Source organism: Anomalospiza imberbis, chromosome 4 (genome assembly GCF_031753505.1).
Source record: "Anomalospiza imberbis isolate Cuckoo-Finch-1a 21T00152 chromosome 4, ASM3175350v1, whole genome shotgun sequence".
Classification (NCBI taxonomy): Eukaryota; Metazoa; Chordata; class Aves; order Passeriformes; family Viduidae; genus Anomalospiza; species Anomalospiza imberbis.
Genome location: NC_089684.1, coordinates 42703571 through 42726943, shown reverse-complemented (window position 1 = coordinate 42726943; position 23373 = coordinate 42703571). Strand labels below are relative to the sequence as shown.

Genomic DNA, 23373 nt, shown 5'->3' with positions numbered 1-23373 from the left:
GGCCGGCGCGGGGCCGCGGCGCATGCGCGGGGCCGCCGTGACCCGGCTGGGGAAGCGCGGCGCTGCCATTTTGGCGGCGGCTCGGCGGCCGCTCGGGACCACGTGAGCGCGCCCGGGGCTGGCGCGGGGAGCCCGGCGCGCGCGGCGGCCGGAGGGGCCGGGAAGGACCGGGAAGGGCCGGGCCCGCGGGCGGCAGGCGGCGGCAGCGGCTGGAATCCAGCGGGGAGGCTCACGGCGGCGGCGGCCGAGCGGCGGAGACGGGACGTAGCCCGCCCGCCCGCCCACTCAGTCTCCTCCTCGGAACCCCTCGGCGGCGCCGGAGCCGGCGGCGGGGAGGATGCCGTCTGTGAGCCTGCCGCCCAAGGAGAACGCGCTCTTCAAGCGCATCCTGGTGAGTGGCGGAGCGGGAGGCCCGGGCTCGGCTGCGGGGAGCGGGTCGAGGAGGCCCCAGCTCGTAGCCCGAGCCGGCGGGGAGCGGAGTCCCGGCGCCACCGCCCCGGCCGCGGCTCCTTACGGCTGGGGCAGGCCGGCCCCAGCGCCGCCCGTCACCCGCACCGCGTCCCGCCCGACTGGGGCAGCGCTGGGGCCCGCTCGCCCACCAGGTCCCGTCGCTGGCCGCGGTGAGGCACCCCGGGCTCCGGGAAGTACCCCGTGGCCGCTTCATTCATCGCTCGCCGTTGCAGCCGTTGTCCTGCCGAGCCACCCACCCTGGGTTCGCTTTTTTTTTTCTTTTTTCTTTTTTCTTTTTTTTTTTTTTTTTTTCTTTTATAACTCATTGTTTTGCTGTAGGCAATAACCATGTTTGTTGGTCGGTGAGAAGATGGCTTTCGAAGGAGGAAGTGGAGAAGGATGAAGGTTTTGAAGTCTTCCCGAAGTTTAATTTGCAGCCAACTCCTGTGGAAATTTGTCAATCGATTTTGCTGGGTGGCAGCTGGCATATGGATGAGAGAACGTTCAGTGTAATTTAGGCAAGAAGCCTGGTTTTCAGAATGAGGTTGAGATTGTCTACAGTCCAAATACCAGCAAAGTGGGCCCAATTCAGCTACATCTTAAGGAACTTGTTTCAGCTTTCATGCGGTGTTGCGGAAACATTGTGTTTCTAAGGACTTGGGTTGAATTGGAAGCGTCTTAAGTTTGTTAGTGAGCAACTTCAGTGGATTTATTTAGAAGATTCTGTATCTAGATCAAGCTGTTTTCTCTCAGAAGAAGTCGATGTTGTCTAAAAATCTCATGTTGTCTTTCAGAGAAACTTACGCTACTATTTTGAGTTATTCCAAAGATCAGAAGTAAGATGAGTACTGTTGTCCTTTTGGAGCAGCAGCACTCTTAAGGTTCTGTAAACTTCTGCCACTTAAGTGTGAGGGATGTGTACAGTCTTCTGTCACTTCTGTTTCCAAAATTTTTTTATGCAAATGGAGCATGGAGAACTAGAAAGCCCTTTGCACAGGCATGTGGCCATGAGACATGCAGTTTCAGTCAGGGTTAAAAAGTAAATATGATGAACTATAAATCTGATTTCTGCTTTGAAAGATTCAGTCATGCTTCCGAGTTGGTATGACCTTGTACTGAGTATGTAGTTTTTCATGTGTCATGGGCTGGGAAAGACCTAGCCTTGCTGCTCGGTGATCCATCCTCCTTTGCATTGAGGATGGTTTGTGTGATTACAGGGCACACTGAATCAAGGAGCTTGTCCGTGTTGAAATCTGAGCGGGTTTGGTTGGTTTTTTATTTCTGTTTTTTCTTTAATTTTTCCCTTTGCTTGAATGTGTCTGAGTGTTTGTGTGGAGGGCAGGAACAAATAAGGAAAAAGGGTGTCTTTGGAGAAAGTGCTGGCTCAGCACCCTTGCGTTCATAACTTGATTCAGACTAGAAAAGGTGTGCCCCAGTGCAAGCAGATTTCTGTACGCTTTTTTTTAAACTGCAGATCTTTAATAAAAATCGTGGCGTTTGAGGTATCTGGATAGGCTAAAAGCTGTTGTGTCATTGTGATCTTTTCCTGTGTCTCACAGGGATGAGCCTGTGAGACAGATGTGTAGTCTGCCTTGTGATGTGGTATCTTTATAACACGTGGTGAATAGAAAAGGCTCAGAGCTGGTTTTCATCACACTGAAAATTATGCTAATGAACTACTTGTATGCCCTTTTACAGATAATGACCCTACTTTGTGAAGTTTTGGTTATGTGTTTGACTTGAATTAGTGAGGTATCTTTTAGGAAGTCCTAAGTGCAGGCCATAAGAAAAATTACTTCCCTTCTGTGCCTTCACTCTTCTCTTCACACCTCTCTCATCCTGCAGCCTCTCCTCATTCTACACATCTTTTCTGAAGACTGTAGCACTTCTTCCTCTGCCACCTTTTGTAGTGTTTGGTGGGAAGCTGAGCAGCAGTAGGAGGAGTTGAGGTCTGCCTGTGCAGCTCTGAGCCCCCTACCAGGAATGAGGTGGTCCTGGGTAAACACATGCTGCCTCCTGGCCCAGCCAGGCCATATGTCATGTTCAGCATACCTGGATGAGGTTTTTTTCAAGAGATGCTTTGGGAAGTGGCCCAAGTGTTACTGAAAGGATGCAATACCTTACAGATATGTAATTACTGGTACACAGGCTGTTAACACAAGTATAAACCCATTCCCATTCTGAATTTAATGGAGATAATAAACACAGGAGCTAAGGGGATAACTGCCTTGTGTTTTTGCAAGTGAAGCATAAAGTTGGGTTTTTTTTCAATCTGTTTTGTGTGTGTTTTCAATTCCTGAGGCCTCATTTCTATTTTTTTTTTTTAAGATCTATACCTGTAACACAAATGTTACCAACCTGCCCAGCTTTGCATGGCAAAGGGCAATAATTAGCTTTTAGAGTTTGGTTTTTTTTGTTTGTTCAGTAGTAAGCATCTTGCATGGTCGGTACCTTTCTCATGTGTATAGGTTTGCTCACAAGCCAGCATTTCCATTTACCTGACAAACTGACAAATTCTGAGTTCAGAAGTGTGTACACTTTGTCTTTGCCTGTTCAACACACTGTAACTAGACTAACCTCTTTTAGTCACTTTACAGGCATGTAGAGTTTCTAATAGAAACATTTTTCCATTTGAAAGACATGTTACAATTCAGAGTTCCTGTAGTACAGCAGGAAAGAGATCTGCATAATTAGCTCGAATAAAAAAAAAAAAACAAAACACCCACAGGATTAGCAATGACTGTTCTCCTTAAACTTGCACTTCCATTAAAAAAATTGTGTAGTTCATATAGTTTTTATAGTTTTAACTATTTGCTATTAGGTCTACAAGTAGATGTTCTTCTGCTCAGAGATTCTGAGGAATTTAGAGCAAAAGTGGATCTCAACATTTGAACAGCTAAAATAATTGAGTCCTTATGATTCTTTTGAACACATGTAATTTCTAGGCAGTCCAGAAATTACTGGAGAAGAATTCAGGTGGAGGCAGGTGAAAGGATAGAATAGTAAATAGAGCACAGTAATGGTTAAGTTGGGATTTTGGTACAGAGAAGGCTGGATGCACTATGAAGTAATGGAAAAAGTAGTGTACTCCATTTCTTTCTCCCCCCACCCCCTTTAGTATCAACTATAGAACTAGTAGTTGTAGGAAGTAACATTGACTGATTTTTAATAAAATATAACTGATGAATATTCCTTAACCATTCCTGGAATTTTGCCAAATTATTCATCTGCTGTATCTGGTCAGGTACAGTTCATGAATGATGTTCACTTTTATTTTACAAATCCCAAAGATAATACTCAATTAAGGTTTTTTTTTTTTGGATGTAAAAGTTAAATATATTTATTGAAAAGGTATTGAAGAAAAATTAAATACAGAGCTGTTAGGGGTGCCATATATTTTGTGGAAGAGTTTTTTTCAGTCTCTTGAAACATCAGGATGAAGTTCTTGAAGTTCTGGCAGACTAAAGTGGTGTGAGTATTTTTCACCATGTGTAGTGAGCTTAGAGGAAAAAAGTCCAAGTATTTCAGAAGTGAAACGTGGTTGTATTTTATGTTGGAAACAAGCAGTGCAGCTGTGTGTGTTCAGTCCTTGTTTAAACAGTTCCACTGGCTCACAACTCTGTTTTGTGCTGTAGAAGTAGTGTACTGAGGAAGAAGATGCTGTACTGGACTGAGCTGCTGGATACTGCATTGTATGAAGATCAGAGTTTCCCTGTTCAGGACTGGGGGTTAGCCATGGCCATTCTGACACATGAAAGCTATTAATCTTTCATCTCTACCAGTTCCCTTAGGTGCTGTGCAGGCTTGATTGGGCGTGGCCAGAACCCGTGTGCTCCAGCGGGGCATTGCAGTAAGCAGGGTGTCTGCTGTGGGATGGGGACATTTCCCTTGCAGTGCTTGAAGGCATTGTCTTTGAGCTGGTGGTCTTCCTTTCCATGCTGGCTTTGACAAATGCTCTACTAAGTGATGTAGGAGCTTCCTGGTGATAAAAAGCCTGTTGAACAACCTCTCTTCCCTGCCTCTGCTGTAAATATGCCAAGTCCCTCATACTGGGCCATCTTCCTGTTTCTTCATTCCAGAATGTGCTCCCTGTCCTTGCACTTTGAAACTAGACAGACCAGTGTTTCTTCTTTACTAATACTTTCATCAGCATGAATCCTTTAAAAATATTGTTCTGTCCATAGAAATTCAGGTGCTGACTTTAAGATTGCTGAGGTAACAAGACTTGGAAATCTCTTAAGTCATCTTAATTCAAGAATAAAGACTTGATTTCCAGAATTTCACTTTTATCAGTAACCAGGGTAAATTAGTTTGTTTGCAATCATTGTTGCATTTGCATGGCTATACAGTAATCAAGTATGCACACCACTGGAATTTTCCCATGTATTGTCTTTCAGTTGAAATGCAGAATTGCAAACACAGCTCTTTCAATAACTTGTCTGTTGAGATGTCAGTTTGTTTTTCTTTGCCAAGAGGAATACCCTGCTTGGTCAGTAGTGGTAGGAAGAGAAATGATACCTTGGCAGAAACATTGGAATGGAAGTACAAGATAGACTTGCTGCTTTAAGCAGAATCGCTGATCTTATTTTTCAGAACTATTTCTCAAAGCTGCTTAAGAAATTAATTACTGTTTGAGACATTGAGAATTCACTTGAGCAATACATGTTACTAAAGCCTGTTCATGAAATTAGGCCATTTTTTGTCACTGGAGCTGTCAGAAATTGTAGAAACATGATTCACTGCTGTAAATTTCTGAGGAGCAGCATAATTTTACCTGTTTCGCTGGTGAAAATAAGACTCATTAACAGAAACATCCTCAGTAGTAAGGTTATAGCCAGTCTTACATTGTTATGGCTGTAGATACTCTTAATTGAACCCGAAGTGGTTTTAACTGGGGCAAGAGAGTTAATTATTTATATGCTATACTACTCTTTATTTTGGTTAGATTTTGATGAAGCTGTGTTTATTTCTGTTTTTGAAAGGTTTTCTTAATGAGATTTTGTTGATTGGACTTTATCTGGATGTCTCAGGTTTAAATCTCATCTGCAACAGCACTGTGTCAATGCAATGGGAGTGGGCATAAGGAATAATGCATTTTCTGATTTTGCTGATGGGGAATTTGGAGAAAATTAACTATTATTCATTGCCACCCTCACTTTTAAAAGTGAGGTCAGTGAGACTTGTTACAGGGATTTCTGTTTGCTTATGTGATACCACAGAATTAAGTTAGCAAACCTTGTAATGTTGAAGAACAACCTTTCTTATCTTAATAGACCCATTTAACTATTTCTCAATGCTCAGTGCTACCAGACCTCATCTTGCATACCTCAGTGCTGAGGGTGAGGAGTACTCTAGGTGTAATACATAGGTAGAAAATGCTAGAAGCCTCACTGTGCATCTTGGATTTTGTGAGATATATGGAATACTTCAGCTCAGGTCTGAGTCCAGATCAACCAAGGCTCCTTTGGACCTTTTTATGCCAGATCTTGGAATTTGAATTGATACACTTTGTTGTTTCAGATGGTCATTAAAAACCAAACATATCCTGTGCATACTGGATCTCTTGTGAGGCACAGTCAGTTTCTTGATGGGTTCAGGGGTGAAGCCTGAATGTAGGGATTCCAGGGTCATGAACAGAAGTCAGCATATTTTAGTTGACAGGGCCAAATTCATGGTAATTCTCTCCAAGAAGATATTAATGTAAGCAAGTACAGGCCAACAGAACTGATGTTGAATAATGGGTTTTTCCAGCAAGTCTGTCTTCAGTAAGTGAGGATTTCTAGTCCTCCAGAAGAACTGTAGTTAACTATTTGTCAGCTCCTGTTTCCAGCTGAATTTTCTGAAGTATAGGAATGAGACCAATTCAAAAGCATAGACATAGCATAGATTATTTTTCTGCCTTAGTATTAAGTGAAAAGGTACACATATTTCTTACATTCTTCCTAACTAATTTGAATTTCAATTTTTTCTTTTCCTCTGGTTGTATGCTACCAAACACTGCTAGTTAGGAAGATATTAGTGATTTCCAAAAGGTAAAGCATGCTGTGCAGAGGAGGATTTATTAATCCCTTGAACCAAGCAATTGCTGAAGCTGTTACACTGAACAGTTCAATTAATTAGCACTTCAGAGCAGTGAAAGAGGATAGTTTGTTTCAGTTTGACAGCAGAAAACCATGCCAGTTTACTCCAGAGCTTTTCTCAAGATTTGTGTGGTTTCTTCAGTCCTTGGGTTTATACATCTTGTGTTTGTCATGAAATTGAATCAGTGTGGAATATCTTTTGCCTGGAGTTGCTGAGCTGTTTGATATGGTTAGTGCTCAAAGAACCCACAAATTCATGGGGAGTAGTAGCTCCTACTGCTTCCAGCTTTCAGCATCTTCTTTACTACATTTAGCTTGAATTAGTGCACCTTTGTGACTTGACCTGATCTCATTTACCTGTAGAGAGAAGAATTGTGCTGGAAAACAGCCTTGAGCTGCCCAGCACCTGAGTTTACTATCTCTTAAGTGCTGCCTCTGAACCATGCTGGAAGAAATAGATAGACTCAGAGTGGCAGATGTGCATATCCTGCGCTCTAAGTGCACACCTCAGGTAATGCAAAGGCCAGGGATTCCAATGCTTCCTTCTGCCAGAGATCTCACAGCATCGAGGTTGCCAGTGTTGCCATGGGATGCCCCAAGTGTACATCCATGACTGCCACTGGGAGAAACCAGGGGGGTCCCCTAAGAGTACACTGCTGTCGTTGAAAGGGTTTGTTGTAGAATCATAGAATAATTTGGGTTGGAAGGGACCTTTGAAGGTTATCTAGTCCAACTTCTCCTCCACTATGGTTCGGCTCTAGCCTCAAAACCCTAGGGAAGAGGACAGCAGTGTCAAATTTGTGAGTTGTTTGGTTTGAGCAGCCCCTTCTTATTTGTACTTCTTCCTGGGGACTTGCAAGTAAAACGTTCACCTGTGCCCATGTGTCAGTCAGCTGTCCTGGTAACTCTTGTATATGATGGGGAGTAGTCTGCAATACATTTCCTTTGGCAATTATACTGGCTATGTCACTTGCTGAAGGAGAGGAGCTGAGTACAGAGAACTACAGAGAAATTCAGTTTGCAGCTCTGATGTCTTTTGGGGCTTAATCCCAATTTTGGCACTCATTTGGTGAAGAAAATCATATTCTTCAACTGGTCTGTCACAGCACTGACTAAATTAGGATGTTTACTTTTACAGCATTATTTCTGGGTGAGAAGTGATTTCCTGTGGGGGGTTTGGTGGGGCTTTTTGTTTGGTTGGTTTGGGTTGATTGTTTTTAAGTATTGGAGCATTAGGTAATTTACATTCATTTTACTTCAGTTAAATTGTAGATGTAGGGTGCTAGGTTGGAGTAAAAAGTGTGACCTGGTAAAACCCAGAGTCTTAGAAGAGAAAACGGTTAAAATGTCTTCATACTGTTTTTTTCTAAAATTCTGTCTCTTTAATGGAAATTGCACACTATTTTTGGTTTCTGTTCAATTTTAAAGGGCATAGCAATTGGTAATGTGATCCCATCCCACCCACCTGGTTCTGCTATATCGATTTGATTCTCACACTGCTCTTTCTTGTGCTGATTCAAGTAAGAATAAAAAGAAAGCAGTTAATAATGCCCCAGTGCTCCCACTTGTGAGCCTGGGGAGTAGATGGTACTGTCTTGTCTTTGATAATTACTCTTGAGGAAAAACCTCTAGTCTTGCATGCTTCCAGGTGAAACGAAAAAGGTGGCTTCTCCTTTATGTTGGTCTTCTGTGACTGTCTTCATCTTGCTCATGAAACACTTTAGGGTCTGCTTCTCACCTGTTTTATCAGCTGCAAAATCCAGGCTGGATAGACTCTTGTGAGAATTTTTGTTTTGCTTTATTGATGCAAATTAATTTTAAAACACTCTTGAATCAGCTAGGTTGTACCTATGTATTGATTCTCAAGTGTCCCTGCTTGAAAGGGAGTTTTCTGCTTTATGTTGTGATTGAGGTGATTCTTTGTGTAGGTTGAGTGGTAGTTGGTGGGTTTGATGCTGGCCAAATGCCAGTACAACCACGAAAAATCATTCATTCTCCTGTGCTATAGTTGAGCAGAGGAGGGGGAAAAAACAATTAAAAAGGAGTTCATGAGTTGAGGTGAGGATTGGGAAGAAGCATTTTTAAGGGCAAAACAGTCATAAAACTTAAAAATGTATAAATTTAAAAAGCTATTAACAGACTTTTAAAAGTATAATGAGAACTAAAACCTTTAGAACACATTTTCCCTCCTCCAGCCCTCTTTCCTTCCTACCAACAGTGCAGGAAGACAAAATGTGGGGTTTTTAGTCAGTGTGTCATTTCTAAACAATCTTTCTTCAGTTTGCTTAGGGAGAGTAGTCTCTTTTGTTATGCCATGGGGCCCTTCCCACAGGAGACAGTTCTCTGTGAACTCTTCCAATGTTGTTCCAATTTTCACAAGTAGCAGTCCCACCAAACCTGCTGCAACATGAGTCCCTCCTACGGGCAAAGCAGTCTTCCCACAACTGTTTTTCCATGGGCCATTTGGTTCATGGGGCACACTCTTTTAAGGATGAATTGTTCTAGTATAAATGCTAGGGTCTTTTCCTCATCTCCAGAAGCAAGGGTTCTTTCTCTCTGTTCAAGCCTCTCACCAGATCACAGCTTTTCAGCGTCCACATGCTCCAGCGCACGGATCTTTTTTGCACAGGCTGCCAGTGAATTCTGCATCACTCCATGCAATTACTGAATTATAGGAAAACAATTTGTTCTGTTATAGTCCTCATCATGGCTTGCAGAAGAATTTCAGCTCCGATGTCCAGAGCACTTCTCCCTCTCCCTCCCTCTTTTGCAGTAACCTTAGTGTCACCATATTGTCCTCATGTGTCTTCACCTTTTCTCTGACTCGGGAGAGAATTGGTGTCTGTAGGTTCATTTGTTCTTAGGTTCTATCAATTGAAAGGTTTTTGTAGAGTTCTGCAGCACTGAAAGGTTGATCTCCAGGCTCTGCATCGGGGAATTGCTCACCGTGCCTCTCACTGCTGATCCCATGGTCCCCATTGGCACCATGTGAGCCACGCCGGCCACCAGCTCCTCTCAGCACCTCTCCTCATGCGGGGTGCTGAAAAAGAAGAGCTGCTGCCACCACTTTTGCCCTTCTGGCTCAAAGCAGCTGAGCAGATAAAGTTCATTGCAAGGCATGCTGAAACAGCAGCAGCCACCCTGGCTGCGCTAATCTCGGCTGCGCGGCCGCTCCCAGCTGCACCGGGTGCTCCTGGCGCTAGCCTCAGCCATGGGGCTGCTCGCTCTTGGCGCTGAGATGGGCCTTGGTGGCATAGCCCTGGTGGCCACACTAGGAAGGGGCCCAGTGGCCCCCTCTACCGCCCCTCCAAGGAGAAGAGGAAGAGGAGTAGCATGTCTTTTTTCCTTCCTAAATATGTCATCACAGCGTGTTGCTAACTTCTCTAATTGGGCCAGCCAGTATGTCAGTCGTCAGAGCCTTTAGGAATTGGCTCTGCTGGACATAGAAGTTTCGAGGACCTTTTTTATTTCAGAAATACAAAATCTCTAAAATGCTCTTGTGACAATGTATATGCTTATACTGTATATAAAAAAAACAGTCCTGAATTAAATTTGGATGGAAGTAATTTCTGCTATTGTAAGCAGCTCTTAGTGCTACTGTAATCAGTAGCGTGGCCCTTGTATAACAACCTTGTGGTTACCTTGTTCAAGGATCCATGTCAGTGTTCACTACCTGTAGGTTTGGCAGCAAGGTTTAGAGAGTAGATGGGAGAAGATTCAAAAATGTAAAGCTGGGGCAAGGGGGAAACAAACTCCATGTAGCTGTGAGCTGTGACTAGGTGTAGGCAAGCTGTAAATATTGGGAGTCTTTTCACCTTTCTTCATGGCATCCACCGAAGAAGAAATGTGGAGGAATTTATTCACATTTGACACAGTTAGCCATGTGCATGTGTAAGGCATCTGCTGGCCAGAGGTTGAGTCTGCACAGATGCCTTAATACAATTTAGAGAACATCAAATACAAGACCTCCTTCCACCTCATACTCTGATTTCTAGAGAATATGGGCCATCTCTTTCTTAAAATTTCTGTGTCAGTCTGTCTAGTAGTTGCTGTGCGTTCTGATCCATTGAATAAATACTTGATGGTGGGGGAAGCGATGCAAATGCAAATTGTCACTTACCTCCTATGATTTTGAAGGAGTCATACTTTGCCTGCCTCATCTTACTAATTCTTTGTACAATTGTATTAAAGCAAGTATTATTTCCTTGCTATAAAGATGGAAAATTAATTGTTAAGGGGTATAAAAAGAATCTTGGTGTGTTTAGAATAGGTTGTCATTCTGGCCACAGCATGTATAGAAAAGCTTGTTAGATATTTTAAAAGATCTGGTAACTTATTAAACTAAGAACTTTGAAGGGCAGGAAATGTGTAATAAATTCAGTACTGATGTAGAGTCAGATTCTGTTCTTCTGAAGCATTAGCCTTCTTAACCTTACTCTTTTAAAGTTTAGCTTTTATGTTTTCTCATTGATGATGTCACAAGTTGTAGCTGCAGCACTTGTCTGTCAAGCATCACAAGCACGCTCTCCCTGCTAGCTTTGAAGTTTATATGTGCAGGAATTTAGTTTGGTGCAGGCAACTGTGCTCTTCTAGCCATCTCTGGAACAGAGAAATATGTTACTTCTGCAGAACATCTGTCCTAAAGCAAGGGTTGGAGCTCTGGGAATGACTGCTGCAAGCTATTCATGTGGGAGGAAACAAGCTACCCAGATGAATAAAATTCCTGTTTCTGGAAAGCCTGTATATTTATGTCTCAAGAATACTTGACATGTCCCCATTCCTGCTTCTGTGATTTTTTTTTTTTTTAATTTAAATTGCTCATTCTTTTTTCTTCTCTTACTCAGAAACTACATACTTGCTTAGGGATCTTCTTTCCCAGGTTGTGTATATATATTTTCTGTCTCCTTTTTGTTAAAAGATTTTTGTTTGAATTGTCTGTTCCTTGAAACTATAGGTTCACTGAGGTTTGTACCAGCCATGGTTGCAATATGCTTCTATCCTGACTTTCTTCTGTCTCATTCACACCTTAATTTAAGCTTGTTAGTCCATAATCTCTCTGGAGAATGAGTTAAGTATGTGCACAGCTTCAGGCAGGGGAATCTCAATGGTGCTGTTGGGCTCGCTCTGAGGAAACAGTCTCTTCTTTCCAAAGAACTAAATGTGACCTCAATTTCATTAGTTCCCTTCCTTCTATTATCAAAACATACAGTGTGTTCATAGAACACATATACAGAATAAGGAAATTCATAAAATAACACAATTTGAAATGTTTGCATTAACAGAATGAAATAAACTTGAACGTATTAACTAGAAAACTTGGTGAAATTGTATACAGGAAATCATTCCAACTTGTCTTGATCAACTAACCTGTCAAAGGAAACCTTTGGTGCTTCACTGGGGAATATACATAACTATGTCTATATACAGAGCTGTACTCTGGAGATACAAGTATATCCAGATTGTTTGCTGATAATTTGTTGTCCCTATCCAAGTAGTTTCTGGGTTATGAAAACCTTTCTGGGTTATGAGATGTAAGTGAATATAAACTTGTAAATCTTTCCTCCATGAAGCCTAACGGAAGAATTAGTTAAAATTCTCAGTGAATTTGCTCTCTTCCAAACTGCCTTGCATTATAAGCTCTGTATCACCCTGGAAAATTTAATGTGCAAATACTTCCTGTCTCTAGCATATATCCCATATGACTTTGCCTAAACTTCGAGGTGAGAGCCCGGTTGTTAGGGTACATCAAATGGAACCGTTTAGAGACAAGATGTCACATTCATAGCCAGCATCTGAGCAAGCTGTACTCAAAGCCCCAGAGTGCCCAATCTGCTTGTGACAGTGCCTTACACTGCAGACACATGCTTCAGTTCCTGTGGCTGCACCACTTCTGTGACAGGTTCTGCCGCTTTCACAACTACCTGGGTGGGGGCAAGTGGCGGCTCTACTTTTCAGGGAGGAGGCCTGGCTGGTAACATTTATGACTGATGGTTTCAATTAAAAAAAAAAAAAAAAAGCAAAAAGAAAGAAGTCTGTCAGCTCTGACTAGTGCTGATTATAGTGACTCAGCCAGCTACTTGAAAGCTGATAATGACAATGGCTGGAAGGTGTAAGTAATACCCAGTCAAGTTTAATAGGGGGGAAAAAAAAGTTGCCTGTACAGATTTCCTCTTACCTAACCCTTAAAACGTTCTTTTCCTGTCCTTGGTGAACAGAGGGAGTTGTATTTTGGAAGTGTTCAAAGTCAGGGTTGGATGGGGCTGTGAACAACACGGTATAGTGAAAGGTGTTTCTGCCCAGGGGAGTGGGTGGGTGGAACTATATGGCCTTTGAAGGTCTGCTCAAGTTAAAACCATTCTAATTAATTTTATTGATCTGTTCCTCTTTGAGTACATCTTGCTTTCTCTCTCTGGTCATCTTCCTTCTCCCTCCTTTTCCATGAGAGCAATTCCCTTTCTCTAAGGGTGATGACCGTGTAGGGGGAGCAAGATAGCTGGTTTGTGATGCATCTTGGTCTTCAGTCATATTATTTCAGATTTATGACTTTAATACTAGAAAATAATAATGCATTAAGTGTTTTGCCATTTTTTTACACCTTTGAAATTTATTGTTGGTATTTCCAAGAGGAAACCAGACACTAAACAGCATCTTTCATTATGAAGAGCAGCATAAAACACAGAAATTGTAAATATGCCATTTTCTTTTTTAAGCATTTCCCTTAACATTCATGTAACTTTTAAAAGTTTTATTTTTAGTACCTTCTGCTTGAAATGAAGACCTTGGGTCTACCTTTCCTAAATATTTTTGTTGAGAGTGGTTTGAGGACATATGGTGTCCATATGTGCTTATGAATGCTCTTGGATAATTACTTTGGAGCAGTGTGAGGAAAGATGGAGTCCTGAGCAACAACTTCTTTAGAAGGACTTGAAAACTCTGAGCTGTACCCAATTTTTACACCCCTTTCCAGCATCCTGCCACCAGAATGAATCAACCAGAGTCAGTAAAGTCCTGTTATGAATGACTTTGTAATTAATAACAGGATTAATAGGATTTGGGTTGGTGCTCAGTCAGTGTGTGCTCCTGTACTCGTGGGCTGATAAATGTTTATTTCATTACAAAAAATTGAATGCAAGAGGTTCCAAGCATTTGCCAAAGTGACCTGAAATGTATGACTTGGTGTTTATAATGTTATTTCTTTTGGCTTATATTTAAATATGAGCACAAGAAGTATATTTACATAAATAAAATACTAAAACTGGTTTTTAAAGTTCATGCTGTGTGCTGTTGTGCATTGCGGTCACCTCACATAATGAATGAGGCTCAGACAAAAGAGTTGGACTAAGAAAAGAGCAGAGGAATGTTTAAATTTCCTGGATGGCAAGATAATGTTACTGTATACTAGTTTTGAAAGTTTGGATGTATGAGATACATGTTGTAATGAAACTCATCATAAGAGTTTGCTTTCAGAGGTAGTTGAAGCCAAGTTCCAATGATTTATGTGTCTTTCCAGCTTGTATGGTTGTTGGAGGTTGTCTCGTGGTTTCTATTCAGGGTAATTGGCCAAAGTGGGTTCAATGCTTACCAGTGTTACAACATAAGGTTTGCTTTTGTGTTAAGGGAGAGTCGCATCTCTTCAGGCACTTAAGCTTCCTGTAGTGTCTTACTTGAGAATCTGCTGTATGATAATATGTCTTCACTTATACATTTAAGCTCATGGTGCTGCTAACATGTTTTGTTTTGTTTTTCCTGTCAATGGAAAGAATTTTTAAACACGGGAAGCTCAATAAACAGGATTCATTAAAATATTAGTATATTTTCTAAAATCTGTAGCTGTACTGATGCTTCATTTCAGCCATGCGTAAATACTTCCTCTCTAAATTTTTTGAATAAACTTTTTTTTTTCAACAGAGGTGTTATGAACATAAGCAGTATAGAAATGGGCTGAAGTTCTGTAAACAGATCCTTTCCAATCCCAAGTTTGCAGAACATGGAGGTAAGTTTTCAAATGGCATGTGCTCTCTTTTTCACTGTACTTAACAGTGGACTCATTCTTTTAATGTTTTATACCCCTTCACTGTTAACTTTTTGCCCATAAAGCAATATGAGCATCCAGAAAGGTGTATTAAGCACTTACTGTTGGTAAGATTTGTCCTTTTAAAGACTGATCTTACTAATAGTCAGAGCTTCCAATTCTTTATCAGTCAAGTCTAAGATTCTTGGTGCAAGTTCCTAGTACAAGTATGCATTAATCAAATCACTTTTCATGGGAAATTGATATTCACTCAGATAAAAGTGGAAAACAAAAGGAAGAGGCTGAATATTGTTCAGTATTCTGTCAGCTCTGTGGGCTGCTACTTTTCTGAAGGAATATTCATATTTTAAAAGAAGAAAAAGGTGTTTATTCCTTAGCTGTATTTTTAGTCAGCTCTTAATACTTAATGAAAGTCTCTTCGCACTATTCAGAAATGCTTTGTGGGTTTTTTGCAACTACTTTGGTATTGGGTGGATGTGTAGAAATATCAAAATTGTGAATAAATACTTGAGTAGTTAAAAAATATCTCCAAAAGCTTGTAGAGCAGAAAGGTTTAAAATAAAACATTACTTCATATTTTGATGGAAGTAATATAAAAGAGTTATTGCTGTGTATGATATATTTAAGCGAATAATCTGACAGCAGAGTTTTCCATGTGAGAAAAGAATGAAATCTTGATAGTGAGAATTGAATCTAAATTTGCATTTATACTATGTTTAGGGTTGCTATATGAAGCTCAAAACCTGTAAAAATGAATAACCCATGAAATGAATAAAAAATTAAATAACTTAGTCAATATTTTTATTTCTTTCTTAGAAACCCTGGCAATGAAGGGACTAACATTGAACTGTCTGGGGAAGAAGGAGGAAGCTTATGAACTTGTGCGCAGAGGCCTAAGGAATGACTTGAAGAGTCATGTCTGTATCCTTTTTGAAACAGGGCTTTTGCTGGAGATTTGAAAAGGTTGATTTCTGCATATACTTGATTTATAGATTAGCAATAAAAGTCAGTTTAAACTTCAAACTGGAAGTTCAGAATTTTCAGTTTCCAATAAGTGTTTTGTCTAAGCTATCCAAAGGGCAGATGCTTTGCACTCCTTACAGTCACAGTTGGGCTTACATGTTATTCTGGCATGCATTTGTGTATTTTTTATCATTAGTCTGCACCTGTAAACTCATGGTGGGCATTTAAGCATGTGATTTGCTTTGGAAGCATGAGTAGTTGCCATTACATTGTAAAAAGACTGGTCATATACTTAGAGTTCAAGTAAGCCTAATAGTGTTTTCAGAGATCTTGTTACTTTATTTCCTCCCTCAGTGTGTGAGAAGTAACATTTACAGCATATTATATTGACTGTGTACATATAACTGGCAAAGTTTCTACAAAAAGAATTGTAATGTTCCTGTCCATTTATAAAACAGTTTGAGAGCTTGTTGCCAGCTGTTCTGTCGCTGCCATGTTGGAGCTCATTTGTCCCTGCTCAAATTCAGTGGAAGCCTTAATACAGTTTTCCAGGCTGGCATGTCTATGGCCTTCTTCAGAGGTCAGACAAGAAGTATGATGAAGCTATCAAATGCTATAGAAATGCACTGAAATGGGACAAAGACAATCTTCAAATCTTGAGAGACCTTTCTCTGCTACAGATTCAAATGAGGGATCTTGAAGGTTACAGGGTGAGTATTCATGCTGCATTTAATTACCATTTAAGGAACTGCAGCAAAGGTGGCAGATTGATTAATGACGCTTCAAAAAAAAAAAAAAGTTAAGTCCAGAGGTTTAAAACTATATGCAACTCTTTCACTTAATGAAAGTAAAAGCAGATATGCTACTGAGCAATTTCTATAAAATACAGAGATTTAATGGCAAATTAAATTGTGCGTTTTTAGCTCAGTGCAGGATTGCTTGCCTTGTTGTTGTTTTTTTTGTTGTTGGTTTTTTTTTTTTGTTTTGTTTTGTTTTTTGATGCTGTATAACCCAGCTGTAGATAATCTCCAGTCTTGTTCTTTTCTTGAAAGTATTCCTGTAGGTAAGAGGCAGTGTGTTCAGAATGTGACTTTCATTCAGGCAAAGGAGTTTGTATTTTTTAATAACTTTGTACTATATATCCCTCCACCTTTACTTCAGTGGCCCTGTTTCCTCTTAGCAGCAGGTAATAACAGAACAAGCAGTGTGCTGCGCGAAACATCGTATTTTGGTCCCTTGCCAACTTGGCATTAGTGAGTGACAGCTCCATTTTTTGGTCAGGTTTTCATCTTTCTAGGTTTCCCTTGCACATCTAAAGTGGTGTTATTTAAAACACACAAGTCGGTCTCTTCATGTAATACTTCCTTTTCAAATTAGGGTAACATTAGTATACCCGCGAGCAAGTTCTGTGCTCAGAGTTGTGTGGAGCCATCAGCTAGCACAGGTCCTCAGAGAACTTATTCCTGAGTCAGGACAATTCTTAATCACTGATTTTTTTCATATTAGACTTTTTCATTTAGAAATTTGGTTCCGCTCTTGCCAAGACAAGATAACTAAAACTTAGTCTAGGTACCAAAATGCACATTTGCAAAATGTGTTTGCAAATTTCTATTTTCTTGGCCTCTGGATAAATGTGAATACAAATTTTGTGATCTCTGAACATAAAAGTAACACATGGTTACTGAATGCTTAGAAGTCAATAGTTCGTGGCTAATCATATGCTGCTTTCTGAAGAATGTGAATTTGGTCTCAAAACTGGGAATAAGATTGTGTTTTGGTTGGGTTTTTTTCCTTTGCTTTAAATTCCAGCTTCTCCTACTTCGAAGTATTTTGAGTGATCATCACTCTATTAAAACAGCTGTAACTAGTTTTAGTTCTTTGGTAATCCCTACTTTTGACAGTTTAGGCATTTTCAATAGGAAGTAACTTTTTTCCTTTAAGTTAGGGTGAAAATGCCTTTCAGCAGTCTATAACAAAACAAGCTACAGCATTTTGCTCAGATTAAAATTGCATGATACCAAGCAAATCTGTTGTCTTTTCCAGCTGTAATTATCTTCTTGCCAAAGAATAGGGATGTGTTTGCATGACCTGTATTGCCTAAGAACACTTCCAATTATTTAAATACATATGTACTTTCAAGGTTAATTTGAAACACTGGTAAATGTTCCTGCATTTCAAACCAAGTATCCTTAATTACGTTCTGTTCATAAGTGGTTAGACAGGAAAAGCATGTGTGTCATACATTAATAAAATTAGTCTGACTCATCAGGATTTGGTTGGACGTTATTTTGTGAAGGCTTATTTTTATATTCAGTGAACACCATTGCAATTCAAAGTTTATTCTTTCTCTGGTTAATAAAATGCATATAGAAAACTATTTCACAGTGACTTCCTAAATACTAGAATACTGAAGGCAGAATATTGCCTAATGGATTCTACAGAGTATCAGAGTAAAGTCAGGAAAATTAGCAGCTACTTTTTTGCAGGAAACAAGATACCAGTTGCTTCAGCTCCGACCTGCACAGCGAGCGTCATGGATTGGTTATGCCATTGCTTACCATTTGCTGGAAGACTATGAAATGGCAGCAAAAATTTTAGAGGAATTTAGGAAGACACAGCAGGTAAGAGGAGAACATGAAATTGGTATATGGAGTGCTGCTTAAGCCAAAAATAAAACATTCCTTTCATGATGAGAAAACTTCATGCGGTTTCTTTAGTTGAATGAATTTGATCCCAAATTTTAGAATTAGAATCTAATTCTATGATCTAATTCTGATCTATGCCCTGTGTGTGCCTTTCCTATATAGACATCACCTGACAAAGTGGACTATGAGTACAGTGAACTGCTGCTTTATCAAAATCAGGTCCTCCGGGAAGCAGGGCTTTATAAAGAAGCTTTGGAGCATCTTTGTACCTATGAAAAACAGATCTGTGATAAACTGGCTGTTGAAGAAACGAAAGGTAATCACTGACTTTCTGAAGATACATTTAAACACATAACATACAATGGGATGTCTGTACTGTCTGCTTTTCCCATCTTTTGGAACTCAGATTTGTTTTTAGCTTAATTTATTTAATTTTGCTGTTGTAAGGGACCACTTGTCTCGCAGCTTATTGAGTCCCTGTCATGCTCTTGTCCCAGGTTGGTAAGACATCAGTGAGGTACAGACATGCTGTTCTGAAACTTTTAAGCTAACAGGTGTTTCAGACAGGAGATCCTAAATTGATGTCCTGAAGTTCTGTCTGAGTTGTGTACCCAGACCTGTGTTGTTAGAGCTTTGATAGTGGCCCTGACAAGGATACCATGTGCTGAAAAGGAAGAATCATCTTTGGTACAGCAGAAGGCTTTTAAATGTACTCAGTCACCCTTAGAAATAGGCTCTTTAGTGAGGCTAGCATAGCTTCTGTTGTATTATTATAAACCTGGTGTATAATACTATAACAGATCAGTACAATAGTGTAGCTTATGTTCCACTGATGGAATTGCATGGAAAAGTTCATTTTAACAGCTCTATTAACAGGTGCACTTCTTTAAAGCATGCTTTGTTCTTCTGCTTGATGCTTGTACAGTCTTTCTGTGAAACTGCCAGTCTATTGGAGGTACTGCTTGTTCTTGGCCCACACTGGAATCTGTTTAGATGATTGCTTAAAGTAAAGAGAAGAAATCCTTTTACTCTAGTTTGTTCATGCAGATATTGTAGCTAGTTCCCTATTTCCGCTAATAGTAATCTCACTGTCCTGCAAAAGGAACCTAGGAATTGAGCAGTGACAGTATTATGGGAGGTGTGGTGCTTCCTCAAGGAGATTGATTGCAGATGACTCTCCACGGTAGCTGAATATCTTACTTGCTTTGCATATAAAAGGAGATGGATATAGAGACTCCAGTATCACAGATCATTTTTTGAAACACAGTGGTGGGACTTTTGGGGGTGGGAGTGGTTTTTTTGTGACTTTAGTTTTTTTATCTGAAGGATCTTTTGACATACTTTATGTTCTGTGTTGATTGTTATGTGACATACAAAGTGTTTGAAGGTCCAAAGTTTGGGGTGAAATAGATTTTTCAAATAGGGCTTCATTAGAAATAAACCTGAGACCAAACCACAAAATCCCTAGGAAGTTACCAGACAAAAGTATGGAAATACTCTTTGCAGTCTGCATACTTTCAACAGGGTACAAATGACTGATTTTTTTGGGCACAGCTCCCATTGTGTTGTTTGAACTTGCTTGGCTGCTGTGTATTCTCTGGACAAGCATTGTAATAAATGAGTGTGTGTAAATTTTAAGCACACATGCTAAAGCTCCTGTGGCTGAAGTACTACTGAAAAACACTGAAACTTGTGTTGGCATTTGCTGCTGGTAGATAGGAAAAAATTAACTTTCACCTTAGAGAAAGAATTTAAGGTTTATTTTCCCAATTCTGTCATTCTCAGTGAGTAAATTATTGATGTTTTCCTGGGCACTAGATTGTGTGTGTAGTCCTCAAGTTACTCTAACTGTGGAAAGCAGCATATCTTGACAAAATTTCATGTTAATTGTGTGACATAGGGAAGAAAAAAGGTAGATTTGCATTTTCCTCTTAAACTGGGTAAAAAAATCTTGCCTTAGTCTAGAGTTAGATTGTTCACTTCTGGTGTGTAATCTGTTCATGCCTAACGTTTGCCAATAGCAAAGCTTTGTAAAATAGTTTTCCATTGTGAAATGGGAAATTTACTCTTGCTGCAGGTCCAGCATTTATAAAGATGGTTATACAATTGTTAGACCTAATCTTTACATTATCAATTTTAATTTGTATTGAAGTATCATGAAAAGGAAACTTGTTTGCATAATCTTGACAATTCATTCATCAAATCAATGGCTTGATTAAAAACACTGAAGTTAGTTTCAAGAAATACCAGATTGAAGAACCATTCTCTTACTTGCAGCTCTGCAATTTGTTTGGTTTTCAAGATGCTGTATACATCAAATACCACGTGTCTTCTGCAGTAAAAACTGCACTTAAAGTAATCAGTCACTTCAGTAAGTGAGAAAAAAATAACAAACCACTTGCATTTTGCGTTAAATTTTCAAGTAAGTTTCAGGAATTAGTAAGATTGGAAAATCTTACTATAATTTCAGCTATTGTCAAAGTAAAAGCATATCTGTCAGGTAGTTTGTAATGCTATATGTAGTGCTTATTTTTTCTGTGAAGTTAGAATCTGTGTGGAGTTAAGGATTATCTGGTCCTTTACTGTAGAGTGATAAATGTTACACTGCTTTCGTATCTTATTAGCTTGATTTAAAACGTCTTGTTTTTCACACAGGAGAACTCCTGCTTCAGCTTGGCAGACTTGAAGAAGCAGTTGAAGTCTACAAGGGACTGCAAGAAAGAAATCCTGAAAACTGGGCATACTACAAAGGCTTAGAAAAGGCACTTAAGCCGGGTAATGATTTGATATCTTGTAATAAATAAGCTTTTTCTGCATATTTGAAATTAATATGTGTATGAAAAGCTGGCATTGGTTTAAATACTAAAACTATTATTTTGAAAGTCTCCAATTAAATTCTGCTTTTTAGTCATAGTGTCTACATACTGTCATAATGCTGGGGTTTCTTAAGATAAGACAGGAAATACTTCTTGCATTGTTGTTACCTTGTCTTATCTAAAATCATAAAATTGTAAAAATGCAGTAGTCTTTGCATGTGATTGAAAGAACAGAATTATTTCTTAGATTACAGTTTTAATTTTGCATTTTTCCTTTACTGCCTCTCTTATCTTAATCTTATGTTGTGGCTAATACAACTGAATGGTCTTCTTTGAAGGTTTTAGAAAGCAATAAGGCAGGAGCTCTTTTTAAGATGAGAGATAAGCAGTTAGTATTCTAGTGCTGGAAGAGGAATTAACAGATACTGTGTTCCTTGGAGTCATTCAATTCGTTAGTTTTAATTAAGAATAAGGAGGAAATTCTGTCCTTTAGGAAAGATATAGCTATTATATATATTATGTTATAGTTTCTATATATTCTGATTCTTTTTTACTCAGGTATAAATCACTTTCCCTGCCCCCCCTTTCCTTCGTGCCAGAATGGAAGGGGAAAGTAAACTGTAAAATTCTCTTCCAGCTAATATGATGGAGAGACTAAAGATCTATGAAGAGGCCTGGACTAAATACCCAAGGGGACTAGTTCCAAGAAGATTACCATTAAACTTTTTGTCTGGTAAGTGCATTTTTTGCTGAGCAGGTAGTGACCAACACTTCTGTTTCTAAGAATATAATTTAACAGGATAAACAATCTGCAAGTGATGAGTAATGTCTGGTAAAACAAAATCAACAGGTCTTTTTCCTCTCAAGGTGAAAAGTTTAAGGAATGTCTGGACAAGTTCTTAAGGATGAATTTCAGCAAAGGTTGCCCACCAGTCTTCAATACTTTGAGGTCATTATATAAAGACAAGGAGAAGGTAAGTGTTCTAACCAGTTTTTACATGTTCTACCTCATAACTGTGGTGTATTGAAGAGATGAAGGAAACCATTTTTCTTCAGTGTTCTCTCCATCAGCACCGCTTTAGATGACCTGATATAGTGGAGAGAAAAAAGAAGTACATATGTTGTGCATACATGTGTCAAGTTGGTAAATGTAGAAAACTTAAGATTTAGTAATTCTAAGCTGTATAAGTGTTCACCAAGGGAGGCCTGGTTGTAATTTGTTAAAATTAGACTGAGATTGGGTACATTCTCAAATGTAATGTAATTCAGGATATTGCAGAGTTTTCTTATCAAAATAACTAGTTTGGGTAACACCATGTAGCTCAAGTTGAAATAAAATATTATCTGGCCCACAGATTAATTTTTCTATGTCTCGTCTTGCATGTGTAGGTGGCAATCATAGAAGAGCTCGTGATAGGTTATGAAACCTCTCTAAGAAGCTGCAGGTTATTTAACCCAAATGGTGAGTGCTGAGACTGTTGGGCTTCATGGAAGTAGTGCCGGGTTGTAAGTACTGTGTGTTCATTCAGAGGTGGGGAAATAGGGAGTGGAGAAACAGAGGTGATATGGGTTTTTTCTGCTTTTCCCCTAACACAGAACTGAACCATAGCGCTCAAATATGAAGTCTGTATTCAAAATACAGTCACTTGTTCTAAACTTTTTTCCTGGATCTATGAATTCAGTAATCTCTTCACAGTTTTGAGTTCAAGTATGCTATTTTCAAGACTCAGGTTTATCACTGTTCAGTAAACTGAACTTTGAATGCTGTGTCAAATCTGTAACTACAGAAATGCCAAACAAAAGGCAATATACTGATAGTACATCTTCAAGAAGAGGTGTCATTTTGGAGCTCTTGGTGGTGACTAGGTTTTGTGTTTTTGGAGGTTTTGCATATCTGACTGCGCTAAGCAAATACTTGGAACAGAGTGCACCTCCCTTTGACCCAAAGTTGATAACCCTTTTCCTGAAAACCACAAAAGGAGAAGGGAGCAGTAGATGTCTAGGTCTTGGATAGACTTAAAAGCTCATGTATGTACCTGGAGCCAGTTGTTTGAAAGCTCTCCTAGGTATGATAGAGAGGCAGAATTAACTTCAGTGGCTGTGCTTAGAGCATTAACTTCAGTGGCTGTGCTTCTGGTGTGTTGTTTTAGTAATAAACTGAACAAGCAACCTCTCTCCATTTTACTCCTGCCAGATGATGGTAAAGAAGAACCTCCAACCACTTTACTCTGGGTCCAGTATTATTTGGCTCAGCATTATGATAAAATTGGACTGCCATCCCTGGCTCTAGAATATATAAATGCTGCTATAGAAAGTACTCCCACTTTGATAGAACTCTTCCTTGTGAAGGCAAAAATCTATAAGGTAAGTTTGGCTTTATTCTTAGT

The 23373-nt window shown here is 39.6% G+C and overlaps 1 protein-coding gene across 1 annotated transcript in view; it reads left to right on the top strand.

The window, feature by feature from the left end:
* Positions 1–219: 219 nt before the first annotated feature.
* The window catches only part of NAA15 (N-alpha-acetyltransferase 15, NatA auxiliary subunit), a 37182-nt gene continuing 14028 nt past the window's right edge, over positions 220–23373 (top strand). The window contains exons 1-11 of the mRNA XM_068188052.1: positions 220–391; positions 14439–14523; positions 15379–15483; positions 16078–16235; positions 18012–18146; positions 18333–18486; positions 20826–20945; positions 21624–21719; positions 21854–21960; positions 22376–22448; positions 23181–23350. Of these exons, the coding sequence (XP_068044153.1) occupies positions 338–391; positions 14439–14523; positions 15379–15483; positions 16078–16235; positions 18012–18146; positions 18333–18486; positions 20826–20945; positions 21624–21719; positions 21854–21960; positions 22376–22448; positions 23181–23350 (1257 nt within the window). The 5' untranslated portion in view covers positions 220–337. The remainder of the gene's footprint in view (positions 392–14438; positions 14524–15378; positions 15484–16077; positions 16236–18011; positions 18147–18332; positions 18487–20825; positions 20946–21623; positions 21720–21853; positions 21961–22375; positions 22449–23180; positions 23351–23373) is intronic.